Source organism: Pimephales promelas, chromosome 10, assembly GCF_988280905.1.
Source record: "Pimephales promelas chromosome 10, fPimPro1.hap1.1, whole genome shotgun sequence".
Taxonomy (NCBI): domain Eukaryota; kingdom Metazoa; phylum Chordata; class Actinopteri; order Cypriniformes; family Leuciscidae; genus Pimephales; species Pimephales promelas.
The window spans coordinates 26725207-26740333 of NC_142778.1; the positions used below are offsets into that span (position 1 = coordinate 26725207).

General features: G+C 39.7%; 1 protein-coding gene across 8 annotated transcripts; it reads right to left on the minus strand.

Annotated features, from left to right (window-relative positions):
* Positions 1 to 381: 381 nt before the first annotated feature.
* Positions 382 to 14387, minus strand: panx2 (pannexin 2). Of its 8 annotated transcripts, none has more exons than XM_089116372.1 (9): positions 13814 to 14387; positions 13645 to 13697; positions 11890 to 11919; positions 11235 to 11789; positions 7633 to 8747; positions 7382 to 7520; positions 7102 to 7293; positions 5318 to 5578; positions 382 to 926 (listed from the first exon to the last, which is right to left on the minus strand). In XM_089116372.1, exons 4-9 carry the CDS (start codon positions 11461 to 11463, stop codon positions 895 to 897), a joined length of 1968 nt encoding a protein of 655 aa, XP_088972498.1. In that variant the 5' UTR covers positions 11464 to 11789; positions 11890 to 11919; positions 13645 to 13697; positions 13814 to 14387; the 3' UTR covers positions 382 to 894. The 8 variants fall into 8 exon arrangements, with proteins under 8 accessions (XP_088972498.1, XP_039506361.1, XP_088972501.1 ...); XM_039650427.2 differs by having other exon boundaries at positions 13645 to 13701; XM_089116375.1 differs by lacking the exon at positions 11890 to 11919 and having other exon boundaries at positions 11235 to 11573.
* Between the last annotated feature and the right edge of the window lie 740 nt (positions 14388 to 15127).

Here is a 15127-nt window from a genome sequence, read left to right on the forward strand (position 1 = left end):
TTTCTTCTTTCAGCTGAACATAATCTGAGTTATATTAAATAATATCCTGGCTCTTCCCAGTTTTGTAATGGCACTTACAAGAAGTAATGTTACAGTTTACAGTTTGGAAGCTCCAAAAAGCACATCCTTCCATAATAAAAGTTATCCATTCCACTTCAGTGAGTTAATAAATCCCGTCTGAAGCGAAGCAATGGGTTTTTGTAAGGCATTTAGCCATATTTTAAATTTTATAAACCGTAATCACTCGCTTCTGGCAACAGCCATTTGTGGAAAAATCCATTCAGAAGGCATTTAATGCAGGGTGAATTCAAAAGGACAGCTGGATCCAAATGCAATTATTTTACCAAACAGAATAAGACAAGAAAACTAGGGAAACAGAAGGACACAAACAAAACATCAATTTAATGACAAGACTCAACAAGGAACACAAGAAACATTTGGTTTTAAATACTAGATGGCTAATAATAGGCAAAGAAGACACACCTGGGAATAATCACAGAACCAATCAAATAGAAAAAGTAAAAAGGGCTACAAAAATGAAAACTAAAAGTCCCATCACCAAAAAAAACAAGAAACACAAGGCCAGCAGGGAATACGCAACAGAGTACCCCCTTAAGGAACGTATTCCAGATGCTCCCATAACATGAAAAACAACAAACAAGAGTGCTGGAGCAGAGGCAGATCAGGGAGAGGGATGGAGGGCCAGTCCAGTGTGGAGGTACTGGAGACTGAGGAGGGTCAGAGAGCCAGGGAGGAGACAGCAGAGCAGGGGGCCAGGGCGGAGCCGGAGACCACCAAGTCGGGGCAGGCGAAGCTGGTGACCACCACAGCAGATAGGGTAGAGCTAGAGACCACCACAGTGGAGCAAATGGAAACGGTGACCACCTCGGCAGATCAGGCTGAACTGGAGACCACCATCGACAAAACTAAAACAGAGAACACAGAGAGGTTAGAGAAGGCCACCTTGGCCAATACAGAAAAGGTTGGAATTTCAAGGATGGCTTCCTTGGCCGTGACAGGGCCGGCTGCGAGTTCATGGACGACCTTTGTGGTCATGTCAGGGGAGACAGAAAGTTCAGGGGTGACCTATCAAGGCAGAAGGAGTTCAAGGATCTCAGTGCCAGTGTCAGGGCACACAGAGAGTTCAAAAACAACCTCCGTGATCATGCAGGGCAGACAGAGAATTCAGGAAAGACCTCCATGGTCGTGTCAGAGCAGACAGAGTTGAAGGATGACCTCTGTGGTCATTACCAAGTCAAGAGAGAGCACAGGTGATTCATAATCTACCTCTTTGGTTGTATCAGAGCAGACATAAGGTTCAGGTACAGTTGCAGCCTCGGGATGAGCTGTAGTGGTTGCTGCCACCTCAGGAGGAGCTATAGCAGTGTGTATAGCTCCCCAAACACACAAGATGGCCGTAGCACCACAGACAATGCAGACAACGGTGGCAGTAACTCTGGTACCAGCTGACTTATATACGCTGAGACCACTGGACTTGGCAGCGCTGGCATCCATGGTGGGCGAGGTTCCGCTTCTACCGAAGCTTGAGGCCCAACTCCAACCAAGTCTTAGCATTAACAGTACTTGCCCAGCTTCCTTGCTCTGAGTGCTCAACCTGTGAGAGCAGAGATCATAAATGCTATCTAGGCTTCAGCAGTAGAATAGACGTGAGGTTGATGAAGTTAAGTTACATGTTAACATGAAGTTACTCACACTGTTACAAGAATCCATTTCAGCATGCTAGAGTGCCGTCAAACTTGTCCGGAAGCGAAAGACAAGGGTTATAGCCAAAGTTAAGCCAGGCAGACGGACTGAGGCTAGCTGTACTTGAGAGGCTAGCTGTAGCTGAATGGCTAGCTGTGCTAGGTGGTTCTGAGTAAGACGGCAACTGGAGTGTTTGCACGGACTTGACTAGATCCTCCGATAGCGAGGTGAGTTTGCGCAATTATTAATGATCTGAAAAAAGCATGGTCGCTTTGGAGGATACTTTAACTTGAAGTCTTAGAATCTGCATCCATGCTGGATCCATGGTGGGCAAAGTTTTATGTGACGAGGAGGCTTGAGGCTTGAGAGTTAGGTTCAATGTGCAGTTTATTAGTTGCAAAGGTAAGAATTACAAAGAATATGCAAATAATGGAAGCAGAATGGCAAAACTGAGGAAATAGTGACTGAGGCCAAACTGTCTGAATAATCCAAATTAGGGAACACACACAAGGTCAAACAGATAAATCAAGTCCAAATAATAATCCAAAGTTTAAAGGGTTAGTTCACCCAAAAATGAAAATGAAGTCATTAATTACTCACCCCCAGGCTGTACCAACCCTGTAAGACCTTCGTTCTTCTTCGGAACACAAATGAAGATATGTTTAATTAAATTTGAGAGATGGATCACTGCTACATAGGCATCCTAAGGGATCGAAACTTGACGGCCCAGAAAGTCATTGAAGAAAATGTTTAAATATTCCATGTTACTACAGTTGCTCAATGATAAGTTTATCAAGCGACGAGAATACGTTTTGTGCAAAAAAAAACAAAAACAAAAATAATGACTTAATTCAACTATTCCTTTTCTTCCTTGTAGGCCTTAGACGAGACTCCAAGAGATTTCCACGACGCACGCACGAGTAGTTGAAGGAGATCGCAATTCTCGCGCATGTGTCGTGGAAATCTCTTAAAGTCTCATCTCAGGCCTAGGAAGAAAAGGAATAGTCGAATAAAGTCGTTATTTTTGTTTGTTTGTTTTTTTCGCACAAAAAGTATTCTCGTCGCTTGATAAACTTATACTTGAGCCACTGTTGTCACATGAAATATTTAAACATTTTCTTTATTGACTTTCTGGGTCGTCAAGTTTAGATCTCTTAGGCAACCTAAGCAGTGAGTAAGCAGCTTATGTAGCAGTGATCCACCTCTCAAATTTAATCAAAAATATCTTCATTTGTGTTCGGAAGATAAACGAAGGTCTTAAGGGGTTGGTACAGCATGGGGGCGAGTAATTAATGACTTAATATTTATTTTTGGGTGAACTAACCCTTTAAGTTCAGAGATGTTTGCACAGGAAAACAAAACTTCGCACCGAGCCAAGTGAGCTAAGCATTTATTAACCCGCCAGTCGTATGGATTACTTTCATGATGGATGCTTCAAAAGCCTGGGCACAATTCAATTCCATATGATACCTAGGATGGCTTCATGGTGAGTATTTTTGGCTGAACTATAGCAAGGTACGAAGAACGGACACGTGATGTCAGTAAGCCCTAACACGAAAAAACTGTTCACAGCCATTTTGTCGATGGTGGTAGCCATGTTTCTGATTGGCTAAAAAGCATGAGCCGCTTCTCAGAATGCTGTTAACGTTTTATGCACAACTGTTACAGATACAGAGACAGGTGGGATTTCTCATGATACTTTTCAATGTTTTCTGTGAGTTAGTGAATGTTTTCTTGTGAACTTTATACACCTCTTTCTGAGATTCATGTATAACAGAGATTCAAATTCAAGTATTTTTTCCCCATGTAAATTATGTAACAGTTTAATTAACAATTGAACATGCATTGTACAACCCATGAGGTAATATAACATTTGTTCTCTCTTTAGCATAGATTCATCTATTTCTCTAAGAAGGTTATTTGGTTGAAATGCTGCAGTTCAATACACATATATGAAACTCAAACATTTGTCAAGAACTTGAGACATAAAAATAGACAAAAGAAATTACCAACAAGCAAGGTGACATGACCATGATTTTTTTATACATACCTAGTCTAATCCCATTTAAACATATTAAGTTTGAGATCAGTACCCATAAAACCATCTAATTAAATTCAGATCTAAAGATTTAAGCCTGGAAAATCCAGTGTGTTTTCTTCCCCTCTGAAGGTATGACCATTCATGATCTGTGTTCCCTGTATCACATAAAAAATATTGCACTTTGATCATGATATGTGCTAGAAAAACAGTGAGATGCTGCTATCCCTAATATCAATCTCATGCCGTGTGGTTAGAGGTGCTCTTGGATTTTAACTGTGAATTACTGTGCGCTTCACTCGCAATCATAGTGTGTTAAATTCACTACAAGGTGCATCATTGAATATCAAAGGTTTTAACCAGGACTTAGAAAGTGTGTATAACACAACCTCCTTGAAAATGTCCAGCTGAAGAAGCTGAAATCTTTTTGTCACAACTCTGTCTGTTCAAAAAAGCTGGTATAAGGATCCATTTTTCTTCGGGAAATCCGGAGTTGAATGTCTTTGAGCACTTGGCCCAGAGACCCAGTGATATAGTCTCATTGAATAAGGGCACCAGAGGTGTGTGGATGAATGTCACGTGACAGTCTTTTTTTTTTCTTTTTTCTTTTTTTAAATAAGGAAAAATCTCATATTATTGGATGTAGGAAGTTTTTTTTCTGTACAGCTGAGTATATACATTCCAAATGTGCATATTATTGCAACAATAAGAAATGAGGTTGCATATTTTAAGAATACATGTATTGCGTCGAATACCTCAAGTCATCTATATGAGACAGACACTGATTGTGTATACAGACAAACAACACAAAACTATGCTGACACTGATGTTAAACAGGAACAAACTGTGTTTTCAGCAAAATTCTGATGTGCCTTTGCCTTCATTTGGAATGTCATATGGAATTCATTAACCCATATGGCGAGCAGTGAGGTCATGGGTAATTTTATTTTCCCTCAAACTACACACACTTCCAAGGATGTGAATGTAAATCTGGGAGATGATGTTTAAAGGTGCACTTTTTTTCCCACAAAGTCTAGTGTTTGTTAATCTAAGTGATATACACTCACATGAGATGAAGATACATCAGTGCTCTAAAAAAAACCACATTTTCGACATTATCGAGCATTATGGTGGTTTACATATTAAGATCATATGACCAGCCCAATATTTTATTTTATTTCAGATGTATTATTGTCCCTATTATGGGATACTTTTGCTTGCAGAATAAATTAATCATGTCAGACTGCGAATAGGGTATTTCTGCAGTGACACCAGTAACGAAAACTCCAGTATCCATTCCATCCTGCAACCACTTTCATATCAGTCAGCTCAACATAAGCAAAAAATAAGTGCACCTTTAAGAGCATAAAATATGTAAAACACTGCATGCCCCAGTGTTCAATAATCTTCATCTCTGAAAATGAAATAAGATTCACCCATAGCAAGTATATTAACATAAACACCAAAAAACAGCATGTTCCTTTGTGCTTCAGTTCACATTGTAGTGCTTTTGTGTGTGTGCAGGTGTGTATACAGTACATTTCCTTCAACACTCTCCAGCAGCAATCAACTCGCCTGGTCTGGCTAGTCTATCCCTTCTGTTTTGCTCCTCCTCGTCCTCTTCATACAAGGTGTGATGAATGCTCAGCAGCGGGTGTGAGGGGTTTCGACTAAAAGGCCCGGACTGGCTCTCCGGCTCTGCCCCATGGTTGAGAGGATCCTTTGGGGAGTCTGGAGGAGGCACGCTGGTCGTTCCACCATTCATATATGATGTTGTGGAGAGAGTGGCTGTGGAGAAGGTAGTGGTGGTGGACAGTGGAGGAGACTCTTTCTTCTCTAAGGGGACAAAAAGGTGATATAGAATTTTCGGTACTAATATAAAATAATACAAGTTTTCTGTCTGATATCAAAATGGTATGCTATTGTGTCTAAATAAATAATTATATTAAAAAAATCATAAGATCAATTGTTTTAAATCTTACCATTAAATGATGTAGACCTCACAACATTGTACAGTATAAAAATTGATAAATTCATTTTGAGATTTGCTTAAGATTTAGCAGAACATTTAACAGTGTTACTAAAATGATTACTGTTTTTAAAAATTACGTTTAAGGTGAGTTAGATGACGGTGAAAGAAATGTAAAAAGTGGGGAAAATGTGAAAATGGGAAAACTAGGGCAATTTATTGCATGCACAATATTGCAGTTCTAACCTAAAAGGATTTGTGCACTTCTGGTTCAATAGTTCCAAAGTTCCAAATAAATGGGGTTTCCTGAATGCTTTTATGTGTCTTGGGAAAAGGCATTTTGCTAACATGTGACTAAATGGGACTACAGAGGTTGTCAAGGACATTCAAGGCAGGGTAGGTGATTTGTCCCAGAAATATTTTTTGTTATGCTGGTTGAAAGTCTTTTCACATCCTGATAGCAATCACTATGTTCAGTGGTCTAAATGCATTTATATGTAGGCTACATACATCATCTGTGAAAGGCATAGGACCATAAAATGTTCATCCAATCATTGAATTCGGTCAGACTGCAATAATACGATGTCCTATTTAGCTGTCAATGTATGTATTTCCATACCTCCGTGCTCCCTGCTTTGAAACAGCTGCTTTGACACTATGAGGGAGGGTGGGATCTTATGCTTTCAAAGCTAACACGCTATTGCTAGCCTCTCTGAAAATTGCCTACCCTAACTTTAAATGTCATGACATAAAACAGGAAAGTCATCTACTCACTAGCTCACTTTTAAGAATAGATTGGAAGTGACGTTGAAGTCATGTGATCTTGGTATAGTTTGTTTATAGCCTAATTTGTACCTTTTACTTCTGCCGTTTGTATTTAGGCTTTAAAATTTGTTATAATTGTGTTCATTTGTGAAGGTTATCTTGATGTGTACAAGTAAGAATAATAAACTTGTGTTGGTCCAACACTAGCTCACGACCAATTCGTACGAATTCGCATGATTAAAAAGTGGCTAATTCGTACTAATTCGTACGACCTCACTCGTACTAATTCGTACCATTTGCCTAAACCCACGTGATGGTTAGGTTTAGGGGCGGGGTAAGGGGTAGGTCATTCGTACGAATTCATACGAATTGGCCAATTCGTAAAATATGTACGATTTAGCAAAATCGTATTAATTCGTACGAGTGAGGTCGTATGAATTGTTACGAATTAGCCACTTTGTAATCATTCGTCGAATTCGTACGACTTGGTCGTGAGATCGGGTTGAAGCTTTTTTGCACCATTTATCCAAAAGCTAATGGAACATTTCTATTGGCTTTCTGTAGACGGACACTAGCAATGCCAGATATGGTTCTGATATACTGTGCATCTCTAATTCAAGCATACCAGAAAGAGAAGAGGAGACGTGGACAACTGCATGTGGACCCTCAATATACACATTACTGAGGGAGTGCTCAACAGGGACTGGCTCAGGGTTGACTGTCTCTGGTTTCGCTTTCTGGATGGTTAGCATGTAGGGATGAACATCCAACGTGAGGTTAAGAGAGTGTTTCTTCTCTAAATTGTATGTTTCTGTAGCTGAAAAGCAAAATCAGAAACACGATCAGAGGACGATTATGACCATATTAGCCATACTAACTTAAACCAGGTTTTACTTTGGCCTTACTTATGCTTGTAGGAGGATGTTGTGTGCTCTTGCTGTCCAGAAGTGGAGCCATAATGCTATCTGGTACATTCTTCCTCCGGACTGGTTTAGGTTTATCTGCCTTAATACTATTATCCAGTCTGGTTAGAGTCAAGGGTTCCTGTATGAAAGCAAAGAAATATAAGGTACATTTCACTAATAGAAGGACCATACATACTGTGGCAAGCTATTCATTCACTAAATGTGAATGAGAACCTAGAGTCAAGTCTTACTTTAAAAGACTGTGGCAAAGGGTTAGATGAGGGGATCCACTTCATCTTCTTGCGGGGTCTTTTGATTACTGAGGGCTCTCCTCCCAGCTCTCCCACACCGAGCACTGACGGGTCCATACTGGGGTCAATAGTCTGGATACCAGAGTCTCTCATAGTCGGAGTGGCGTCGTGATTGGATTGAGCCAATGCTGCCAGCAGCTGCCGCACCACATTGTCATACATGAGGTCACTCTCATTTGTAATAAAGTCCAGTCTGTTGAGAGACTTAATGTGGTCTCTGTTCTCATTACAGAACATAGCCAGAATGTTAATGTCGCAAAACTGTGACTTCTGCCAGCGCCGACGTGTTTTAATGCCAACTTTGTGCAGCTTGTCGAAAACGAAATTGGACTTGCGTACTACAAACAAATGCAGCAAGTTCACAAGGATAATGAGGTTCATAGTACACAGCAAAGAGATGTCCACGGCGGCCATAATTCGCTGGAGCTGCACGGCTGGTAGCTTGCAGTTGACATTCAGTCGCAGTTCAGGGATGCTGCTAGTGTCCGGCGGCTCGCCAAGCGCGCAAGTGAACTCGTTCTGCCGCTGACGGGCATAGTAGGTGCTCAGGTAAGTAATGGGCATTGAGCTGAGGCAGACGATGGCTAAATGTCGCCCCAGGTACAGCTTCGCCAGAAAGTTACTCTGCCCTCTGCGCTCAAGATACTTTTCAAACAGGTTCTGCTCTGGGCTCTTCTCCTTCTCTGCATTCTCGATGATCTCCCGTCGCTCACGTTCTGTAATCCCCGGCCCCTTAGACTGGATCTGCTTTTCAATCTTAGGCGCTCTGCCCTCGGCCGCCCTGTGGTAGCAGTTGTCGATCTCTTGTAGGAGGAAGTTGAGCTCGGAGGTGAGGCGAGTGGAGGCCAGGAACTCCCATCCAAGGGCAGGTATGTACATGATGCCTGCGAAGGCCAGCAGAGCGTAGGGCAGAAACTTGTGCTCGAACAGGGAGGGCCGAAGATCGGGGTCGACACCAGGAACAGCATCCCGAAGCTCTGTCCAGCAGTAACCTCTGGCATACAGAGCCTGGTCTCGGGTGAAGTTGTGTGGGGTGTAGCAATATATAGATTCCTCTAAAAGAGGAGATAGAAAATCATAAGAATTCCACTTCACAAAATAATCGGGATTTTGGCATAACAATTAATTAGATACCACTAGTGTTACCATCATGCTGTACCAACACAAACGAAGATATTTTTGCCCAGAAAGTCATTGAAGAAAATGTTTAAATATTCCATGTGACTACAGTGGCTCAAGTATAAGTTTATCTAGCGACGAGAATACTTTTTGTGCGAAAAAACAAACAAAAATAACGACTTTATTCGACTATTCCTTTTCTTCCTTGTAGTCCTGAGACGAGAGTTCAAGAGATTTTTACGACACATGCGCGAGAATTGCGAACTCCTTAAACTACTTCAGTTCAGTTCTCGCACATGCGTCGTGAAAATTATTCAAATTAATACTGTATATCAATCACAACTGAGTCTGTCCAGGAAAATCTGTCTTATCCCGCAGGGATTTGTTTCTTTTAATGAGCTTTCATCAGGTTTCTATAAAGTGGAATGGGTTTGCTGCATAGTGTAAGGCAGCACAGGCCAATCTATTGATGAATCAGTGATGAAAACAAATGCTACATTTGTCTGTGCCAGCTGGACAAAGTCTGAGGTAATTCTTTCGCAGCTACTGTAACTCCTATAGACGCCTCCACCTTACTCTGGGTCTCAGATTACACTCCTGCACAGAATCGATAGTGTAAGTTAAGCAAGATAATAGGTTATAGTCGGTGTGTCTAGATGGGAAAGACCTCTTAATGGTTACAGGCTCAACTTTTTCTTTCAGTACTTTCAAGTTTCAGACTATTCACTCGAGGGCTTGGAGCCAGAGAGGGGGTAAGTGGCATTTTGGGCGAATATGAGTTCTTTATATCAAAATAAAGGTCTCGATGAGCTCTATCCAATGGTGCCAAAATACCTGTCTGAGATCAAAATGTATTGAATAAAGCAACAAAAAGGCTTATCTGACGTATTTGATTTTTTTTTTTTTTTGAAAATGTTTTAGAACATGTTCATTGTGTTTATATGCCATACATTTTTCTTACTTAAATACTCATTCATGTAAGTATGCCTGTGGTTGCATTGTTTGTGATTCAAGGTTAATAATACAGGTAATTGAAGTATGGTCAAATTTTTGTTTTGTCTCTCCTGTACAGTTTGTTAAAAGCCACTTACGTCCCTCTGGCTCCAAGCCCTCGCACTGTTCTTGCATTTTATCCTATAAACAGCCTCAGCCAACATGACAATGAGGGTTTGACCTTCACTAATCCTCTTTCTTGATATAATAAGTGTTCCTAATGAAAAATATTGTAATGTAGTAACGCTCAAATGATGTGAAAAGGCAATTTAAAGTGCAGACTCACAATTGTTCGAAGTGTAAATGTTTGTATATCGCCAACAGATCTAAACTATACTGCATGTTTTTGCCCAGCAGGGTTCTCAATGTTCAGTCACAGCCAGTTGGTGCTGCTATGCAGTAAGACTGACTCAGCGTTTAGCGTAACCCCGCCTCCCTCCTACCACAACCCCTCTTTATCTCTCTCTCTCTCTCTCTCTCTCTCTCTCTCTCTCTCTCTCTCTCTCTCTCTCTCTCTCTCTCTCTCTCTCTCTCTCTCTCTCTCTCTCTCTCTCTCTCTCTCTCTCCCTACTTAATCACCCTACAATCTATCTAGAAACAATCTTTTAACCACTCCTCTGCTGTATACTAGTGGACAACAGGAATATAGAAAGTCTTATAGAACTATTAACAATGGGTCAACTTTAAAAACTTGGCAAAAATCTGGCACTCTCACCAGTGCCATCCAAGTGTAAATCCGAAAATATTTGAAGAGTTCAGATGCAAAAGCCTCTAAATGCCATTTGAAATTTTCTTCTTTAATGATGATTTTTATCAAAGTTGTTTATTTAAGTTCAGTAATTTCACTTAAATAACAATTAATAGGTAATTATCATTGCCATTTAAGTGAAATCACTGAACTTAAATATGCAAGCTTGATAAAAATTATCATTCTAGAAGAAAATTTCAAATGGCACTTAGAGGCTTTTGCATCTGAACTCTTGATTTCTAATTTAGAGTGTAATACCATATCACAAAAAATTTCCATAAGTATTAAGTGCGTTCCTCAATCTAAGCATGTTTCCTTCCATACATTTTTATGAAAATGGTAGGATTTTGCATAAAAAAATGCTGGACGGAGACACCAAGATAAAGAATAAAAATGCCAAAATGTTCACACTCAAATGAAGTGTATAAATGGTTTAATGGAAAAGAAGCACATAAAGTATTAAGGAGACACATTCACCAAATGTGACTGAATAATTTGCTCAGATTGTAGGTTATCATCACCGTTTCGTTGCTCATTTGAATTTGCTCAAGTCTGCAGTTGCTCAAGTCTTCAGAAATCCCTAACTCTTATAAAAAACAAATGGCTTTCAGAACTCTTGTCACTGAATATTGTAAGGTGTTCATAATGTACGTTTGTCCAAATAATGCGTAACACCACTAACCTGCAAAGTTCCGTGTGAAAACTAATGTAACCAGCAGAATAGGGATGATGACAGTCCCTATGGTGACGACCCGGTCAAAGGGCAACTCTAGTTTGAGTTGCACCATGAGACCTGCGAGAACCCCGCCTTTCTCATCCTGTGTGGAACCTGGCAGGATCAACTCCTTCAGCTTCTCACCCGCAAGCAGAGCCGTGGCCATGTCCAAGTTCTGCTCGAAGATGTTCTGCATCCGGTCCCAGCAGCCTGCTCGCCACTAACCTCACAACACTCCTGATGGGAATCGAAGCTCCTCCTTCTACTCCTAACCCGTCAGCCAATGGATTGGCTGCGGGATTTTCCCTGCAACAATATAATGAGTTATGTGTAAGAGGTGTTGACTTTGAAAGTGGATCTTATAAGAGTCACAAAGGAATCTTTGTGATCAGCCTGAGTCGATGGGTTATTGATGGCTGATCTTGTCAGAGGTAGATTGAAGAGATCAGACGATTTGTTGTTGGCGCTTATATTGACAGCTGGGATGAATTTGTCATCCTATCTATTCCATTCCTCAAAAACCTGTAAATGATCAAGAGAGTTCATTCAGAATCGGAGTTAACAGATATAGATTAAAGGGATAGTTCACTCAAAAATGAAAATTTTGTCATAATTCACTCACCCTCATTTTGTTTCAAACAGATTCTTTCTTCTGTTGAACACAAAATACAATATTTTAAAGAATGTTGGTAACCAGACAGTTGACAGTAGCCATTGTCTTTATGTAACCCCTACACCCGGGTCCCACTCGACCCGCTCCGAGCGGGCCTCGAACCCGTGTCTCCGGCATGAGCGTCAGGCACTCCAACAAGGAGGCTAAAGACTGCAAAGCAGGCTAAAGTCCGTTACATTTACCAAATTACCAAAATTCAAAAAAATATGTATTCTTTGTTTAAGAATCTCCAACAGGTTTGGAACAACTTGAGGGTAAAAAAGTGGTCAACATTTCTTTTTGGGTAAACTATCCTTTTCACAAGAAAAACTTCCAAACATATTCTTGATGTTGGCAACGTCCCAGATAGCAAACTGACATTGAATCAACGTGGAAATATGACATCGAAACAACGTTGATCTGACATAGTTTTGCTCATCGAATTAACGTTGAACCAACGTCAGACGCGTCATTCTTTCAAAACTAACGGAAAATCAACTTGAAATCAACACGTTTCAACGTTATGAAAGCAAATCAATTTTCGATTTTCATTTAGCTTTGAAGAATGCTGCGTCTGACGTTGGTTCAACATTAATTCGATGAGCAAAATCAACGTTGTTTCAATGTCATGAGAGACGTCGTTTCCACGTTGATTCAATGTCAGTTTGCTGTCTGGGGTAGTATCTATAACCATAAAATAATTCTATAAACATTAAAAGGAGCCTATATTGCTTTTACTGCTGCACGTTCAGACTCTAGTGCATATTCCTTCAGAAACCAATGGAGTGTGCCAGGTGTGGCTCTGCAGAGTCCTTCGAGAGCATAGTGTGACAAGGACAAAAGGACACAATGACATCCCTGAGGCTTAATCATTCAAGACAGTCTAGATTAGATATGCTTTTTTGGTCTTAAACTCATTGGAAAGTTTTATTGTATACTTCTGACCTACAGATGGAAGCTTGATATGTTGCATTGTGTCTTTGCCAATGGCATAAAAACACAGACAAGGAGCTGTAGTACATTTTGAAATCATTACATCTCGCTTTGAGCTCAAGAAATCAATAAGGAACAGCTTTCTAAGAAATGGAAAGCACAACAAAAAACAGCAGGAATTCCAAATTTGTAAGTTAACTTAAATACAAATTTATTTGGGGGATGAAGTCAATCAGATTTTCAAATTAATGCATTAAACATGATTTATGTTAATCTAAAAATGTAAACTAAGCAATGTCTTAATGGTCAGAGCTGTTGTGTAAATGATTTACTTATGCAAATATATAATAATATTAATATAATGAATGCAAAAAGTAAATAAAAATGTAGTAAACGCAGAAATGTTTTTAAAAGAATTAAATAAATATTCAACCTGCAAAATAAATAATAGTTTGTTTTAAATGTGGGAATAAATACTGTATTTCATGGGATGAATCATAGAAGTATTCAGTATCCTCTCTTGGGGACTTTGGGACAATTATGGACAATTATCCTAGTTATGGACAATTTGTTCCTCTATGAGACACTTAAACTGCAGGTTTAGAAGTCAAAGAAGTTGATAGTGATACGAATGTATCATGCAAACTTAAAGCAACAGAAGTGATGTAGTAGGCTATCTTTTAACATAACACAGCCTCAGACACAATCTAGTTTTATCGACTATATGCTGTAACGAAACTGCCCGACATATTGACAATGTTTAGGTGCAAAGGTGATGCACATATCACTTACGCTCAGTCGAGGAGCTGTCCATCACCGGATCATCAGGCTATCCGGCATCATCACTGGCTAGAAAGACATATAGCGACTTAAGACAAAGATATGATAAAATACATGATAATATACGGCATGAGTGAAAGAGATGGGCTGCATTGACTATCATCGTCATGATGTCACATACCTGTCAGATTACACGATTATATTGAGGAGCACGCAGAGCCTGAATCCCATGCTAAAATCAACAACACCTGGACAGATCTCTTTCTCTTCACAACAACCACCAGATCTCCAAAAAAAAAAAAAAAAAAAAGAAAAGAAAAGAAAAGAAAAGAAAAAAAAAACGGACGCGGATGCATTGACTTGTGCTTTACTGTTGAGCATCCCCGGCGTCAGTAGAGTTAATCTGCAGTGCGGGCGAGCCGTTTCAGCGTGTATCCGGGCACACACACCGGTTTGTTCCGCCTCTCGCCATTCCTCTAACTGACAAACCTCATACACTTCTCCAGTTCACACGATCATCTTCACACAGACCATCAGTTAACATGGGCATCGCTTGTTCTGCCTTGCACCATATCGTTAGTTCCATAGTGTATGGAAACGCATACGATAAAATAGACAATATGCTTAACCAAAAGGCAACAGAAACCATAAGGGTTATTTTGGCTGTAGCCTAGTTGCTGTGCATAAAAAATCCACCAGCACTGTTTCTATTCTATTCTATTCTATTCTATTCTATTCTATTCTATTCTATTCTATGTTCTATAGGCTATATCTCATGTATTATTTTTAATGTTCACTGTAGAGTTAAATTTGGGAAGATGTTTTGGGTATTGTGCAGTAGCTTTTATTTATTAATATATATATATATATATATATATATATATATATATATACGTATATATACTGTATATATATATAAAGACCATTAAAGAGATAAATGAAAATTCTGTTATCATTTACTAAAATTATTTAAAATATTTTCCTTTGTGTTCAGCAAAAGAAAGAAACGCATACAGGTTTGCAACAACTTAAAGGTACGGAAGAGGATAGGGCCAAGCAATAATAAAAAAAATAAAACCATCTCGAGATTAAAGTCACCATAATGCAAAATTATGGGTTTGCTATGTGGGGAAATGTGCTGGTTACATTTGTTAGACATCAGCTGATTACTATTATTATATTATATATTAAGACCCTTGATTCTCACCTGACTATGGCTTTGTAAACTCTATCCATGATGTGGTTTATAATGGACTGTGATACAGAAACAGTGACAATGCTACACACTCTTGGCTTACTCTGGTTATTATCTGCTGTCTCAGACGACGATATGTTCCTCCCGTTTTAGCCACCGTAGCTTCTACGAAAGAGATGGGTGAGCAGTGGGCTGAGCCCTTAGTGCAACTCGCAACCGAACCGCTAGATGCCGCAAAAAAATCACACACTACACCTTTAAAAAAAGTTGCTGCCTTTCACAAGTACAATCAACTAGAAT